The 14,840-nt window shown below is 53.8% G+C and overlaps 1 protein-coding gene across 3 annotated transcripts in view; it reads left to right on the top strand.

Annotated features, from left to right (window-relative positions):
- Nbeal2 (neurobeachin like 2) overlaps positions 1-14,840 on the top strand; it is a 32,404-nt gene that overhangs the window by 2,466 nt on the left and 15,098 nt on the right. For 2 of the 3 annotated variants that reach the window (XM_050139261.1, XM_050139262.1), the window contains exons 2-16: positions 7,168-7,256; positions 7,336-7,464; positions 7,580-7,661; positions 7,742-7,866; positions 8,072-8,154; positions 9,607-9,692; positions 9,782-10,052; positions 10,160-10,266; positions 10,550-10,630; positions 11,995-12,078; positions 12,433-12,531; positions 12,900-13,501; positions 13,810-13,942; positions 14,018-14,137; positions 14,329-14,635. In XM_050139261.1, coding sequence (XP_049995218.1) covers positions 7,168-7,256; positions 7,336-7,464; positions 7,580-7,661; positions 7,742-7,866; positions 8,072-8,154; positions 9,607-9,692; positions 9,782-10,052; positions 10,160-10,266; positions 10,550-10,630; positions 11,995-12,078; positions 12,433-12,531; positions 12,900-13,501; positions 13,810-13,942; positions 14,018-14,137; positions 14,329-14,635 — 2,398 coding nt within the window. The remainder of the gene's footprint in view (positions 1-7,167; positions 7,257-7,335; positions 7,465-7,579; positions 7,662-7,741; positions 7,867-8,071; positions 8,155-9,606; positions 9,693-9,781; positions 10,053-10,159; positions 10,267-10,549; positions 10,631-11,994; positions 12,079-12,432; positions 12,532-12,899; positions 13,502-13,809; positions 13,943-14,017; positions 14,138-14,328; positions 14,636-14,840) is intronic. The other variant, XM_050139263.1, reaches the window with a different exon arrangement.

Raw genomic sequence — 14,840 nt, 5'->3', positions numbered from 1 at the left:
CGTGCTTCCCACTCCACGGCTCCCGTAACCTAACATTCAGTAAGTGTTCCCTGGGTGTTATCCCGATGACTGCAGGAGAAGATGCCCAGGGCAGTGACCAATCAGAAAGCTATCCCAGAGCAGGCAGAGGTGAGATTCTGAGGGCTGAAGGCCAGGAACAACAGGAACGAGCAATGGAAGCAAGCTTTCACCCAGGCATGGTGGCGTGTCTGTCTGCCTGTCTGCCGCCCCACCCCCACTTTTAATCCCAATGCTTGGAAGGCAGAGGTAGGCAGATCTCTTGCGAGTTCCAGGCCAGCCTGGTCTACAAAGTGAGACCCTGTCTGAAGGAAAAGCAGCAGTTGTCAGAAGCACAGAGCAGGGCAGGGCCGCCATGGTGAATGGTGGAGCTCAGCTAGTATCGTGTCCTCAAGGAAGAAGCAGGAGAAACACGGGAGAACAGGAGACCGAGACCGGGACAGCACCTGGAGCGGGCACTTGGGAAACATGTAAAAGTTAATGCAAAATAGCATGTAAATGAGCAGCCCCTTTGCAGGCAGCAGCAAGGCTCACTAGCCCCCCACCCACCGATGGCGGAGCTGAGGGTCACAGAGTGTGGCAGGACAGGGATTTGTGGCCAGTTATGCCACTGTGGAAGGGTTCAGAGGTGATGTCAGAGTAGAAGTTCTTAGTTTTGCTCACTTTTCTCTCTGGTCTCTTATCTTGTCCCATGATCCTTCCTGCCTCATGAGAACTTGACCAGGCCTCTCTGTTCCTCTAAAGCCTTAGCTGGATCCTATTTCCTGGACCTCAGTTTACCTCTCATGTGCGTGTGTTTGTGTGTGTACATATATACTTGTGTGTGTACATGTGGAGGCCAGAGAAAGATATCATGTGTCTTCCTCAATCATTCTTCAACTAATTTTTTAAAAGATTCATATACTTTTATTTTATGTGTATAGGTGTTTTGCCTGCATGCATGTCTGTGTGTTCTATGTATGGCTGGTGACCACAGAGGCCAGTAGAGGGCATTGGATCCCCTGGAAATGGAATTACAGACAGTTCTGAGTCTCCATGTGGGTGCTAGGAATTGAATCCAGGTCTTCTGGAAGAGCAGCCAGTGCTCTCTCCAGTCCCTCCACCTTATTTATTTGTTTAGATGGGGTCTCACTATGTAGCCCCTGATGGTCTGGAAGTGATTATGTTTGCCAGGCTGCCCTTGAGCTCAGATGCTGCCTGTCTCTGCCTCCTGCCTCGGTGCTGTATCTAGTTTCTAAAAGCACATTTCAAAAATGTTTAAATTTGTGTGAGAAAGCGCACGTATGCCACAGTGTACGTGTGAAGGTCAGAGGACAACATCCAGAAGGAGGTCTACCATGTTGGTTCCAGGGATTGAACTTGGGTTGTCAGCCTTGGTGATAAGTACCTTTACCTGCTAAGCCGTCTTGTCAGACCTCCACTTGATTGATTAAGCTAAACTGGCCAGCGAGCTTAAGGGATCAGTCTGTCCACACCCCACTCCTTCCCCTCCCAGAGCTGAGGCTGTAGATGCACACCTGGCTTTTGTGGGTGCTGGAGAATGAAACTCCTGCTTGTGCAGCAGGCACTTTACTGACTAAGAGTCCTAGTTCTCTCATTTACTTTCTTTTCCTTGTGGTTTGTTTGTTTTGTTTTGTTTCCTGAGACAGGATTTCTCTGTGTAACTGCTCTCGCTGTTCTGGAACTTGCTCAGTAGACCAGGCTGGCCTTCAACTAAGAGATCCACCTGCCTCTGCGCGCACCACTGCTTGGTTCTTATTTACATTCTTAAATGGGCAAATGTACCCAGCTCTTGGTCCTTTTCACACCTGAGGGGCACCTAGAGTTTCTTCCTTCCTGCTTTTGTTCCTAAGGCAATTGAAGAAGGAGGAAAATTAGTGATAGAAAAATTAGCATAGAACCTGGGGTTGGGAGGGAAGGCTGGTATCCTTGGGGTTGTTATGACAACTGAGGAGCTGATGGGGAAGTGTGGGATCCCCATGGAAACAGGGTCAGTTACTATGGGGACCATGGCAGGAAATTCTCAGTTTCCATAGTCACAGGACAAGGAAAATGGCTAAGTATTGAAGGGTGTTATGGGGACCAATTAGGTCCACTCCTCTTAGTATTGCTTTAGGTAAGGGGCCAGAGACTGGTCTGGACACCCAGGCACTAACACCACTATGCTTAGTTGCTTCCTGGAAAGCTCCCTGGAAGAGTTGCCATCTTCCAGCTTCATCCTGCAGCCTATAGTTCTTATAACATAGCTCAAAGCCACTTATGGCCTGACATTACACTCTCTCCTCTTCATGTTGTAGGAGAATTTTTGGGTTGAGAAGCTATCTTGTCCAGACCTATTCAACCCTATTTCTTCCTGTCTGTCCCTGTAGGTGGAGGTAGCTCTGACCGAGGTATCACCCAGTATTGAACTGTGATCCCTCTTCCCACTACTTGGAGCTCTTCCCTGGGGATCACATCTTAGGCCTTTGAGGCCTAAGGCAGCAAACCGGAGACTGCCCTGGAGGCCTCAACTCTGCACTGAACCATGGGCTGCCTCTTGCTTTCACTCATAGACAGGGATGAGGATGTTGTCCTATAATGCAGGAATTTGGGCTGAGCAGAGCCCCAATCATCCTGCCCTTTGCAATGCTGGATGGTGTGGCTGCCACTGAGCAGACTGATATAAAGAGATAGTTGAGGCTAAGTTTGGTGAGACACTCTTTTAATCCCTGCCCGTGAAACAGAGGCAGGCAGCTCTCTGTGAGTTCGAGGCCAACTTGTTCTACACAGTGAGACCCTTCTCAACTCCCCCTTGACTCCACAAAAAGAGATACTGAAGCCCAGAGAGTTTTATGTCAAGTAACAGGCTACCCATTAAATGGGGTCTGGGTCCCAAAATTTATACTGTCAGCCACCAATTCTGATCGAGGGCGTTTCTGAAAAGGACACATGGGAAATACAGTGTATACTGCCCAGTGGGATGGGAGCAGCAAGCCATGCCCTTGGACTAGTAGGTTCGGGGAGCTGAGACTGGAGCTGAGGGCATCACCTGTGCAGAGCCTCGGATGTCGGAGGAAACCACTGGTCTGCTCTGAAGATGGAGCCTGTGCCAGAGCAGTGACTGGTCCAGTGTTGTCTGCTGCAGGCCGGTACTGGGCGTAAGTGTGTGCTCAGCTTCAGAGGCAGTGTGGTGTCAGGTAACCTAGTGGTCCCTGTCCCTCTGGTAGAAAGTTTCCTCCTAATGCCACATGGACGTGCCCTGAGCCCACCAGAGTTCTAAGAGGGGCAGTTCCGTGCCCCAGGAACCATCTGTGCCTCCCTAGCTTTTGGGAGCTCTTCCTCCCAGTATTCTTTGAGTGTATTCGGGGCTGGCTGGGGGACAGGTTGAAATGATGGCTAGTTAGCATCCATCCTTCTAGGGACAGTGACGTCTATTTTCTCCCCTGTAGCAAGACCCAATATTTCATTATAGGCTGACGGGCTCTTGGGTGGACTTGGCCTGTGTGGTTGTTCCTCATCTGTCCTAAGAACTAGAGAGGGCTGGAGGAGCGAGTGAGGCAGAGGCTCTCAGGTAGCAGGGCACACCTCAAACCCTGCAGCCACACCCTCAGGCTCTGGAGCCTGCCACAGCCAGCACAGCCTTCCTGCTCCAGACCCTACTGCGACCTTCTGACGACCCCCACCACCACCACTCAGACTCTGATATTTAGTGCTGTAGCTTCAAACCACGGAATTCAGGTCAGAGCTGGCCCGGGCCATCCTAGGGAGAAGGAGTGAGGCAGCCTCTCCTGTCACTCACTAGTCCTGTGTTTTTGTCTCCTTTGCGCCCCTTCAGAGCCCATGAACCCTGCCGTGATTGGCCTAGCCCTGAACCTCCCTCAGCCCGGTCTGGCGCGTTTACAGGACTAGACAGGCCAAGGGTGTGGTTCAAGGGATAGAAGGCCAGAGTGGCCATGAGGAAGATGGAAATTCCTGCTTAATTACCCCAAGCCCAAGTCACTGAGGCAGTGGAATGGGGTGTAGATGTCTGGGCCACAGGGTAATCAGAAGAGTACAGAAAGCAGGCCCCGACTGTTCCAGGGGCCTAGAGGGCTAGGCTCAGCAGTCGGGCCCTTATTCTAGGCGTGGAGAAGGGTCAGTTGGGGATTTAGGTCTCCTATTTTAGGTCAGATGGTTTGACTAGGAATAGTTGGGAAAGTGTTGGGCTATTGTGTGTGCGTGCATAAATGCGTGCATGTGTGGTGTGTGTGTGTGTGTTGATGCTGAGTCTCACTGCACCTAGAGCACAGATTCACCTTGGCTTGCTGGCCTTCAAGCTCCACACACCTGCTAGCCTCTGCCCCTGCAAGTGCTGAGGTTAGGAACATGCACTGCTGATCCTGACTCTTTATATGATGTTGGGGATCTGAACTCAGGTCTCCATGGTTACGTGGGAAGCATTCTCACTGAACCATGTCCCCAGCCCAATGTTGGGACATTTTTGAAACCAGAAGGGTTCTATGAGGCCACCGAGAGGAGTCAGGGTCAAATGGCCAGGTTCCTTAGCCTAATACAAAGATCTGGCTGCATTATCCTGGAAGGTATAGCTGGACCCAGGGTGCTGAGGCTTCCCACTTCCCACCTGCAATGGGTTCAGAAGAAATGCTCTAGAGGCCTGGTGTGCTCTGAAAAAATGTCTGTGAGGTCACCTTAAAAGGGGAAGGGTTGTTTTGGTTCGTGGTTTTGGAGGTTTCCATCCACGGTGGTCTGACTCTGTTGCTTTTATGCCTATGACAAGGCAGAAGTATCACGACAGAAAGGCATGACAGAGAAAGCTGCCTTGCTTTATGTTAACCAGAAAGGGTGGTCATGAGTGGGGTGGGGGAGAATACGCACAGGCAAGCCATACATGCACAGGGACAAGGTATAACTTCCAAGGGAATGTGCCATGGCACTCCTACCCCATCCCAGGAGCCCACCAGATTATAAACCTATCAATGAATAATCCACTGATAATGGTTAGAGCCTTCCTGATCCAATTACTTCCCTAAAACCCCACTAGAACACTTTTGCATTAGAGACCAGACCTTCAACACATGAGCCTTTGGGGTAACCCTCTAAATCCAACCTGACCTTCTCGGTGGTTCAGAGTCTGGGCATCTTGGTCTTCCTGCTGGTTGATGGGGAAAGGGACTTCCAGGGAGGCTTGGGAAGGTCAACAAAGGTAACAAGACAGATAGGAAGTCACAGTGATGTCTTGCTTCTTGATGTCCATGGTCTCTTTCTGGGTTACCTGAGCTATGTAGTGAATGCCATAATCCCAGTTCTCAGGAAGTGGAGTCAGGAGTTCAAGAATAGCCTTAACTACCTAGAGGGCCCAAGGCTTGCTGGGTCTATGTGAGACCCTGTCTCAAAGTGGGGGAGGGGGAGTAGGCCACAGGGGATGACTCAGTGTTTGCTTCCCAAGCATGTGGACCTGAGTTGGGATCCTGAGAACCCATGTAAAAACTGGGCACGGCATCACATGTCTGTAACCCTAATACTTGGGAGCAGAAACCAGCAGGTCCTGGGGACTCTCTGGCTAGGCGGTGTAACCCAAATGGTGAGCGCTCTTTCAATGAGAGACCTTGTCTCTTATAACAGTGATTCTGTGGGTCTGGGTGTCAAAAGACCCTTTCACAGACATCCCCTAAGACCATCGGAAGACACAGATGCTTTTTGTTGTTGTTGTTGTTTTGTTTTTAGGTTTTTCAAGACAGGGTTTCTCTGTAGCTTTGTAGCCTGTCCTGGAATTTGCTCTGTAGACCAGGCTGGCCTCGAACTCACAGAGATCCACCTGCTTCTGCCTTCCAAGTACTGGGATTAATGGCATGCACCACCACTACCCGGTGACACAGATGTTTATATTCCATATAACAGTAGCAAAATACAGTTATGAAGTAACGACAAAAATAATTTTATGGATCTAGTCCACACCACATGAGGAACTATATTAAAGGGTCACAGCGTTAGGAAGCAGTCTTGGGCACTGTGAGCACTGACTGACGTGTGCCATTTCTCTTGTCCTTCTCCACTGTCGTTCTCATTTCCTCTCTAACTTGGGAAAGGTGATGGCTTTCTGGTGGCAGCTACTTGGACTCTAGAGTGGGGACCAGGTCCACTCCCATGTCCTGGATACGGCTTTAAGTTAAGGCAAATGGCTAGCTGTTTCACTGAGCAAAAGACCTGTGGGATCCAGGTAGGTGGCTGGGTCCTGGTGAGGGACAGAGGTATAGGAAGTCTTGCATAGTCTTCCCAGGCTCGAGGTCTTGTGAGTACTGGGAAATGTGAGTACTTTAAATGAAAGTTACCTGACACCCTGACAGCAAGGATGGTACCCAGGACAGGAAGACCCCCACCCCATGTGCTGCAGGCCTTGCCCATAACGTATTTGCAGCCCAGGGTGCCCCAGGGCCCCCTCCACATCCCTGCGGTCTGCTGGGAGGAAGCGACTGCCCTCCCCCACCGTGACTCTGCGCTTCCTGCCCCAGCCAGGGCGGAGGAAACGTATTTTGTTCACACCATAATTTCCTTGGCGGCGCCCATACACTGGCTCAGCCACTACCCACCCCTCTTGTCCATGGAACCGGCTTTGGGACCCGGGGTCCAGGTAAACAGCAAGAGCAGATGGAGGTTTCAGGGCAAGGGTGGGCTGTTGTGCAAGGATCCTGTAGCGTTGACGTCTAAGCGTGACTTGGATGCCTATCCAACAGTGTGTGGGCAGCCTGGTGCACATAGTACCCAAGTTTTTCAGGAGGTGGTGGCTGCAGAACCTGGAAAAGGTGCCAGGGCGGGATACATCCCAAAGCTTTGACTAGAGAGCAGCAGCAGCACTAGTGTGGACCGTAGCCACGCCCCCACCTAAGCTCCTCCTCCGCCTTGTCAGGCCTGTGTGGGTCCCAGCCTTCGAAAGGTGGGAACAAAGACTGACGGTTGGACTGAGAGAAGCAGCTGAGGTCCTGAAGGTGACCCGTCAATACCACAGTGGTCCCTTCCAAGTTCCTGTCCTCCAGGGCCCATCCCCTCCTCCCTTCCCCAGCCCCCATCTCTCCACTTCTAATCCACCTAACTGTGTGCTCCACCTGTCCATACCCTTCTCCTCTCGTCATTGAGATTCTCCCCTCTCATTCTTGAAATCCTTTGTGTCAACAGAAGGACCTTGGCTACCTGCAGCAATGGCTGAAGGCCTTTGTGGGTGCCTTCGAGAAGAATATCTCACTATCCTCCCTGGAACCTCGAAGGTAAGGCTGGATTTGCATGGAGGTCAGGGCCAGGCAGGTATGGCTGTCCTTGGCACTCAGTAACTCCCCCTTCTCACAGGCCAGAGGAGACAGGTGCGGAAGTCCCTCTGCTACCCCTAGATGCTCTCCATTCGCTAGCCGAGCAGCTGGACCAGGACGACCTGGAACAGGCCCTGCTGTTGCTGAAGCTCTTCATCATTCTCTGCAGGTGGCTCTTCCCTAATGTCCTCTGTGGACGGGTGGAAGCATGGATGTGTGGGCCAGGGAGTGAGGGAGACCTACAACCATAGGGTGACCTCTCTTGCTCTTCACCCCCATCCCAGGAACCTGGAGAATGTAGAGGCTGGTTGGGGCCAGGTCCTGGTGCCCCGCGTGCTGGCACTGCTCACTGGGCTGATGACTGAGGTGAGGGGCCTGCCTGGATAGGGTGGAGACAGCTACTGCAGGTATGACTGGCTAACCCCACTTCCCTCTCTACACTGCAGCTGAAAGGACCCCCATCCTCAAAGGAGGGCCATGAGACTCAGCTAGAGAATGTGGCCCTGCATGCTCTGCTCCTCTGTGAGGAGCTCTTTGACCCCTACCAGACCTGGCGGCGCCAGCACAGTGGGTGAGACCCAGGCCTCAGGCAGGGTGGCCTACAGGAGGCAGCACAAAGGAAAGGGATGGGATGGGATGGGACTGTTGGTCTTATGGGGACTAGCCTGTGTGCAGACTGGAGGAGAATGACCAGTGGCCTGACCAAGAAGAGGTGAGAGTTCAGCTGATGGATCTCAGTGCGGGCTTCACCCCAACTCTCCCACCCCCACCCCCAGGGAAGTCATCAGCTCCAAGGAGAAGAGCAAATACAAGTTCCCTCCAACCGCTTTGCCCTGTGAATTTGGAGCCTTCTTCCAAGGTCAGGCTCCACCCAGTCCTGCCTCCAAACTTAGGTCCCCTTCCTGTAGTTCCTCCATGCCATCCGCTAGACAGGAACTCCTGGGGGAGGCACCGCAACCTTCAGCAGCCATGTAGGAGTTTGCTGGTAGAGAGAAAAGAAAGTGCAAGCTTGGACAAAGATGTTTTTTCCTAGGCTGGAATGAGGGTGGGGTGTTGACCTGTACCCTGAATCTTCCTTCCATCTTCCTTCTCTCCTGGCTCCTCCCAGACACTTGTACCTTCTTCATTCCTTGTCCAGTCTCTGCTCAGGTCGCCCCAATCTAGGCTCTTCCTCCTCAGGTCCCTCTCTGCCCTAGCTGTCTCCACCTACTTCTTCACTCCTGGAGGGGTGATACCCAGAAGCCCCTCTGGCCGTGTGTGTGTGTGTGTGTGTGTGTGTGTGTGTGTGTGTGTGTCCCTGTTCGTTCCTGCTTCTTTCATTCACTTATTTCTTCTCTTCTGGGCCTTCTCTCTCCTCTCATTGGAGGGACAGTAGGCAGCACTGGATATGGTCAGAGCAGGAAGTAGCTGGACAGAGACAAGCAGGGCTGTGGGAAGGTGGTTCCTCTCAGATAGTCTAGCAAGTCAGTTGTACATGGCCCCAGGAGAGGAGATCCCCGGGGAAGCCCTGCCTTCATTTCCTACAGCCTAGGCACTCTTAGGACCACCTAGATTTGTTTCCTCCCATTTGTAGGACCCTTCAGCGGCAGCCTGGTATCCTCAGGGTTGATTCTCATTCCTCCACTTCTGTTCCCAAATCCCTAGAATGTCACCAATTACTCCTTCGCAGGGTATTAGCCCTCTGTGTCCTGTCCCCTCATGGGGCAATTTTATTCTTAGGTCTTGCCTCAAAAGCCCCACTGCAGGGAGGCCCTGACCCCACCCAGTCCCACCTGGGTCGCACAACATGACTCAGGCCTGGACCCTCCTGCCCTCTGGGTTTCACTTCGTTGCCTGACACCTTGTCCAGCTTGGCTGGAACAAGGCCACATGTGAGGCTATGAAAACCCCTAGAAATCCCCGGTGGGGAAGGGGAACTGTCAGTGCAGTTGATACAGCCTGGTCCCCAGAGCCACGCACCAGAAGCTCCCACTGTCACAGCAGGAGAGGGAACAGATTTACATCTTAGAAGCACAGTGGCTATGTGTTGCTCTGGGACCCTGTCACTTTGGGACGTAAGGATCTAGGATGCTGCTTAGGCTCTCAGGGCTGGACCATATGTCCCTCAAGAACGCTGTAGCCCACCCCCCACCCCCCTGCCATCCATGTCATTTTAGACCCATATCAGGGGGTTTCCTTCCGCAAGTCTGGACATTCGCTAGGCTCAGCTTCTGCCCCACACCCCCATGCTAGGTACCCTACCTCTTATGCAGTCCTTTGACACATGGCCCTACAAACGTGGTGACGTTGTTCTGTTCTACCCGCTGCCCAGAGAGCCTGCAGGATGCAGACCGTTTGCCTCCCACCTTGCTGTTGCGGCTCATCCATCTCTTTGGTGCTGTCCTTGCAGGAGGAAAGGTGGGTTGGGTAGTGAGCTGTGGACCAAGGGGGGGCCTCTCGGCACCTTGCCTCTAGGTAAGCCCACTGCCATCTTTCCTCACCCACAGGAGAACGGACAGGTGGCTGTGAGCGCTGGCTCTGTGCAGGGACTGCTAGGTGTGGTGCGGAGCTGGGGCCGTGACCCAGCCCAGGTACCGCTAGCTCTGAAAGCACTGGTGGGGGCAGTGCATGTCCTGCACGCAAGCCGGGCACCACCCCGAGGACCAGAACTCCGAGCCCTGCTTGAGGGCTACTTCCACATTCTTAATGCTGACTGGCCAGCTAGTCCAAGTTCAGGCCCTGAAGAGGCCCATGTCACCCTGCGGGTCAGCATGCTCGGTAGGTATGGGCTCCCAGGCCCTTCGTGCTGGTGGAAAGGCCAGACTGGGGAGAGGTGGGATGTGTGAGTGTGCTCGTGGGGGAGTCTGACCTTGACCCCTACACAGATGCCATCCCCATGATGCTGGCATGCGAGGACCGGCCAGTGCTACAAGCCACCTTCCTTAGCAACAATTGCTTTGAACATCTTATTCGCCTCATCCAGAACAGCAAGGTGGGTGGGGTTTCACCCGGGGGTGGAAGGCCCGAAACCCAGGGGGAATCACATAGACTTCCCGGAAGGTTGCTGCTGAGCAAACATGGCTGTGGCCTGTGCTCAGTGGGAGGGCCTGGGGCCTGGGCAGGGTTTATCCCTTTGGGTTTTGGCCCCACTCTGATGGGAGAACTGTGACGAGGACTCAGTGGGTCATTTCCCACTGGTGCAGAGCCCTGGCAGCTCCCCTGCTCCTGCTCTAACCTCTCCTCCTCCTCCTCTACTCCCCTCCTCCTCCTCACAGCTATACCTGCAGGCGCGGGCACCCCCTGAGGGGGACAGTGACCTGGCCACCCGGTTACTGACTGAGCCCGATGTCCAGAAGGTACCACTCTTTGGCTGGCTAGCTCAGGCAGCACCTCCCTGGGTCACCCACCCTGGGCTCCTTCTTTGACCATTTCCTGCACTCTAGAATAGTGGATGCCGGTAGATGTGCTTGAGCACCACATACCTGGCGGCAAGGGTGACTCCCATACCCTTTCTTCACCCCCGCCCCTTCCAAGGCCCTATCCTAGAGACTGGAGCAGAAAGTGGTCTCTAACCCCCCCCCCTGGTGTTAGAATTGGGTACCAGGATGTAGCTAGAAGGAACCTTCGAAACCTTTCACCACCTACCCCACATCCCCTTCTCAGAAGGAGACACAAGTACAGACACTAAGAGCTTAGGTTGTAACCACCTACTATGGCAGGGGTTCCTAGTGGGGCCCATTTCTTCCATGGCTCCTGAGTCCTCTTCTAAACAGATTTGGCTCCTTATAACATGATACATGCCACATGTCATCAGTGCTGTAGGAACTGTGGGGTGTCAGATGGAAGCTCTAAACCTGGGCCGCCAACCTCCAGAGCTTCTGCCCTGGCTTTGTCTTCATGAGGCAGCCTTGTATGTTTGTTACCTATGGTGACTTTCTGAGAGTCTGCCTATCCATTTGGCTCCAAATCAGGCAGGGCTAGGTGACCCCCCCTCCCCAATTTTATTTCCAGATAAGGAAACAGGCCTAGAGAAAGGAAGGTTGTCTGAGGTCATATTTCGGGGGGACTGGGAAGACCTGTGAGCAAAGGGCCCACAGGACAAAACATGACTGAACACTTGATATCAGCTTCTCATCCTCTCATCCCCCAGAGTGGGCCAGGGGAGTGAGCAGCGTGCCTCTGACTGTCAGTTTCAGTTAAGCTAGACCACAGCATCCTCACTGATTTAGGGGATGGGGGACAGGGTAGGACTTAGAGGTCTCGAAGGTTCTTCTGGCTCTACTGCCCTGTGATTGATTGCCCCTGTACCCCTGAATCTCTGTCAATCATCATGGGTGATGGGACACTTGATGACTTGCTTGCACGTGTGTCTAACTTGGGTGGAGATGTGGGAACTAGGGCCAGTAAGTCCACAGGAGGGAGTGCAGAGGCAGTATACACCATTGGTCTATTCTTTCATGCCAGTGGCCATGTCAGGAGCAGCAGGTGGCAATTGAGCCCCCCCCCCCCGCCCCCAGGCGGTGGTACTTTCCCAGTCTTGCCCATCTGCTGTGAGAGCACTCCAGCTCAGGGCAACACAGCTTGTGGGGCAAGTCAAGCCTGGTGTTCACAGAGAGCTGCTGATTCAGCAGAGGTCCTGGACCTTGGTGGACCTGGCCCTGCACCCCCTTTACTGCCAGGTCCTGGCAGCTGCTTCTTCTGACTTCCCCTCTACTCCAAGGTGCTGGACCAGGACACAGATGCCATCGCAGTCCACGTGGTCAGAGTGCTGACCTGCATCATGAGTGGCTCCCCGTCGGCCAAGGTGAGGACGCTTCAGACTTTCTGTGATAGGAGTCGGAGGTAGAGTTTGTTGTCCTCGTGTTTTCAAAACTGATCTGTAAATCTTATTCCCTGGAGAGCACGTGACTGCCATTCCCTCTGGGGTGTGGTTCCACATGTTTGGTGGGTGTGGTCATCAGTGTGTCCTGGGACACTTGTGAGCTGACCACCATCTGTAGATGAATATAGGCTACTCCATCCTCCATGTTGTCCTTGTCCCTTCTGTACTATAACCTTCAGGCAGAGATAGACAAAGAGTTCCAAAAGTGGAGGGGTCCCTGAGAGTATGAACTGGCCTCAAACCCCCAACTTTCCTTACTTTGACCCCACTTTTCAGGAGGTGTTCAAGGAACGCATTGGCTACCAGCACCTGCAGGAGGTCCTGCAGAGCCATGGGCCCCCCACCCAAAGACTGTTGCAAGAACTGCTCAACATGGTGAGTACTGGGCTGGGGCCTGTGTCCCAAAGGCAGCTGACCTGAGGCAGGTCCCTCGTCTGGAGGACTGTTACCTATGGCCAGTACAATGTGAGCTGTGTCAGTGCCCTGAGTTGAGACCTCTACACAATAGGCAGCAAGGACTATTCCAGGAACATAGAGTTAGGGCTTGGCCGGTCTAGGCTACTTCCAAAGCTTGGAAGTTAGTGCTAAGTACTTGTTTTAATGGCCATGATCGTCCATGTACCTTTGGCAAGGCACCAAGATGGGGTGGCACATGCTAGCTTCCTGTACTATGCAACAGGAAGTCTCGTAGCTGGCAAGGGGCCATAGTTGACCTGGGGCTGTCACATTCTTTCCACCTACAGGCTGTGGAGGGTGACCACAGCATGCACCCGCCTCCACCAATCCGCAATGAACAGCCAGTGTTGGTGCTAATGCAATGGCTACCGGCATTGCCCACAGCTGAGCTGCGCCTCTTCCTGGCACAACGGCTGTGGTGGCTCTGTGACAGCTGCCCTGCCAGCCGTGTCACCTGTGTGCAAGCAGGCCTAGTGGGCTACCTGCTAGAGACACTTGGCACAGGGACGGCCCTGGGAGTCCGCTGTCAGGAGCAGCTGTTAGCATTGCTGCAAGCTCTGGGCCGAGTGTCTCTAAGGCCCTTGGAACTGCGTCGTCTGCTGCGCCCCCCACCAGGACTGGACTCAGAGTCAGAGGGAACTGAATCTCAGAAGGCTCGGCATGCAGGTGCCATCATCCGAGCACTGTCAGGCATGGCCCGGCACCAGGGTCCTGCACGTGCCCTGCGCTACTTTGACCTCACACCTAGCATGGCAGGCATCATGGTACCACCTGTGCAGCGATGGCCGGGACCTGGCTTTACCTTCCATGCCTGGCTCTGTCTGCACTCCACAGAGACAGCTCCTACCTCAGCTCCCAGCCGACCCCTCCAGCGAAAACAACTGTACAGGTGGGTAACTACCAAGGGCTAGGGACCCACTGCCAGTGTGAATAAGAAGAAGCAGGCAGGGCTGGAGAGATGGCTCAGAGGTTAAGAGCATTGCCTGCTCTTCCAAAGGTCCTCAGTTCAATTCCCAGCAACCACACGGTGGCTCACAACCATCTGTAATGGGGTCTGGTGCCCTCTTCGGGCCTGAAGGCATACACACAGACAGAATATTGTATACATAATAAAAAAAATAAAAAATAAAATCTCTTTAAAAAAAAAAAAGAAGAAGAAGAAGAAGAAGCAGGCATAACTGGCTTGCTTGCCCCCAGCTTCTTCACCAGCAATGGCTCAGGGTTTGAGGCCTTCTTCACGGCAGCTGGGACCCTGGTGGTAGCCGTGTGCACACGGAAGGAGTACATAACCATGAGCTTGCCCGAAGTGTCCTTCGCTGATTCTGCCTGGGTGAGTCCCCACCCTTCTCACATGGCCCAGTGTGGGGCGAGGAACGCCAAGACTCAAGCATGGCTTCTCTTACAGCACTGTGTGGCCATTGTGCATGTGCCTGGGCGCCGGCTCTTCAGTCAGAACCTGGTCAGTGTCTACAAAGATGGTCATCTGGTCAAGACAGCACCTCTTCACTTCCCATCCCTCAGTGAGGTGTGCTAGGCAGGGTTTGGGAGGCCTTGGGTCAGTTGGAGGGACTTGGGCCAGTGTGGACTGGAACCCCTGTGTGTCTTCAGCCTGCACCGCTCTGCAGTCCATGGTTTGGGGACTCACCATAAGCTGGATGTAGGTGGACTCCCAGGCTTGGCTCGGACCTGACTAGTCTCCCAATCCTGACCCCACAGCCTTTCTCCTCCTGCTGTATTGGTTCTGCTGGGCACCGCACAACAACGACCACCACAGGGCTCCCCACTGCCTTGTCTCACACTCACCCCTCCCTCACCCGCTCCCAGTCAGTCCCAGCCTCCACGGGCTCGGGCTGGGGGCCTGGGCTGGGGGCCCCTCTGCAGGAGGGCAGCATCAGCTCCACCCTTGCAGGCACCCAGGACACTCGGTGGGGAAGCCCCACATCTCTGGAGGGGGAGCTGGGGACTGTGGCCATCTTCCATGAAGCCCTGCAGGCATCTGCCCTGCAGGTCCTGCATGTCCTGGGTATGTAGCACCTATGACTGTCTTCCCGTGCCCAAGTCCCAGCCTCTACCACATTGTCCCAGTTTCAGGGCATCAGATTTGCAAAGTGCCCAGGGGAAGCCCGCAACCCTAGGAATCTGTCCTCTGCGCATGCAGGGAGGAGGGAAGCTGTGGGTGGGCTTTTGCCAGAGGCCCTCCTGAGCTCTTAAAACCTTGAATTCTTCTC

This window comes from Alexandromys fortis, unplaced genomic scaffold, assembly GCF_014885135.2.
Source record: "Alexandromys fortis isolate MF-2015 unplaced genomic scaffold, M_Fortis_MF-2015_v1.1 scaffold_36, whole genome shotgun sequence".
Classification (NCBI taxonomy): domain Eukaryota; kingdom Metazoa; phylum Chordata; class Mammalia; order Rodentia; family Cricetidae; genus Alexandromys; species Alexandromys fortis.
Note: the sequence above shows the minus strand (reverse complement) of the source record. Positions and strands in the feature narration are given on the sequence as shown.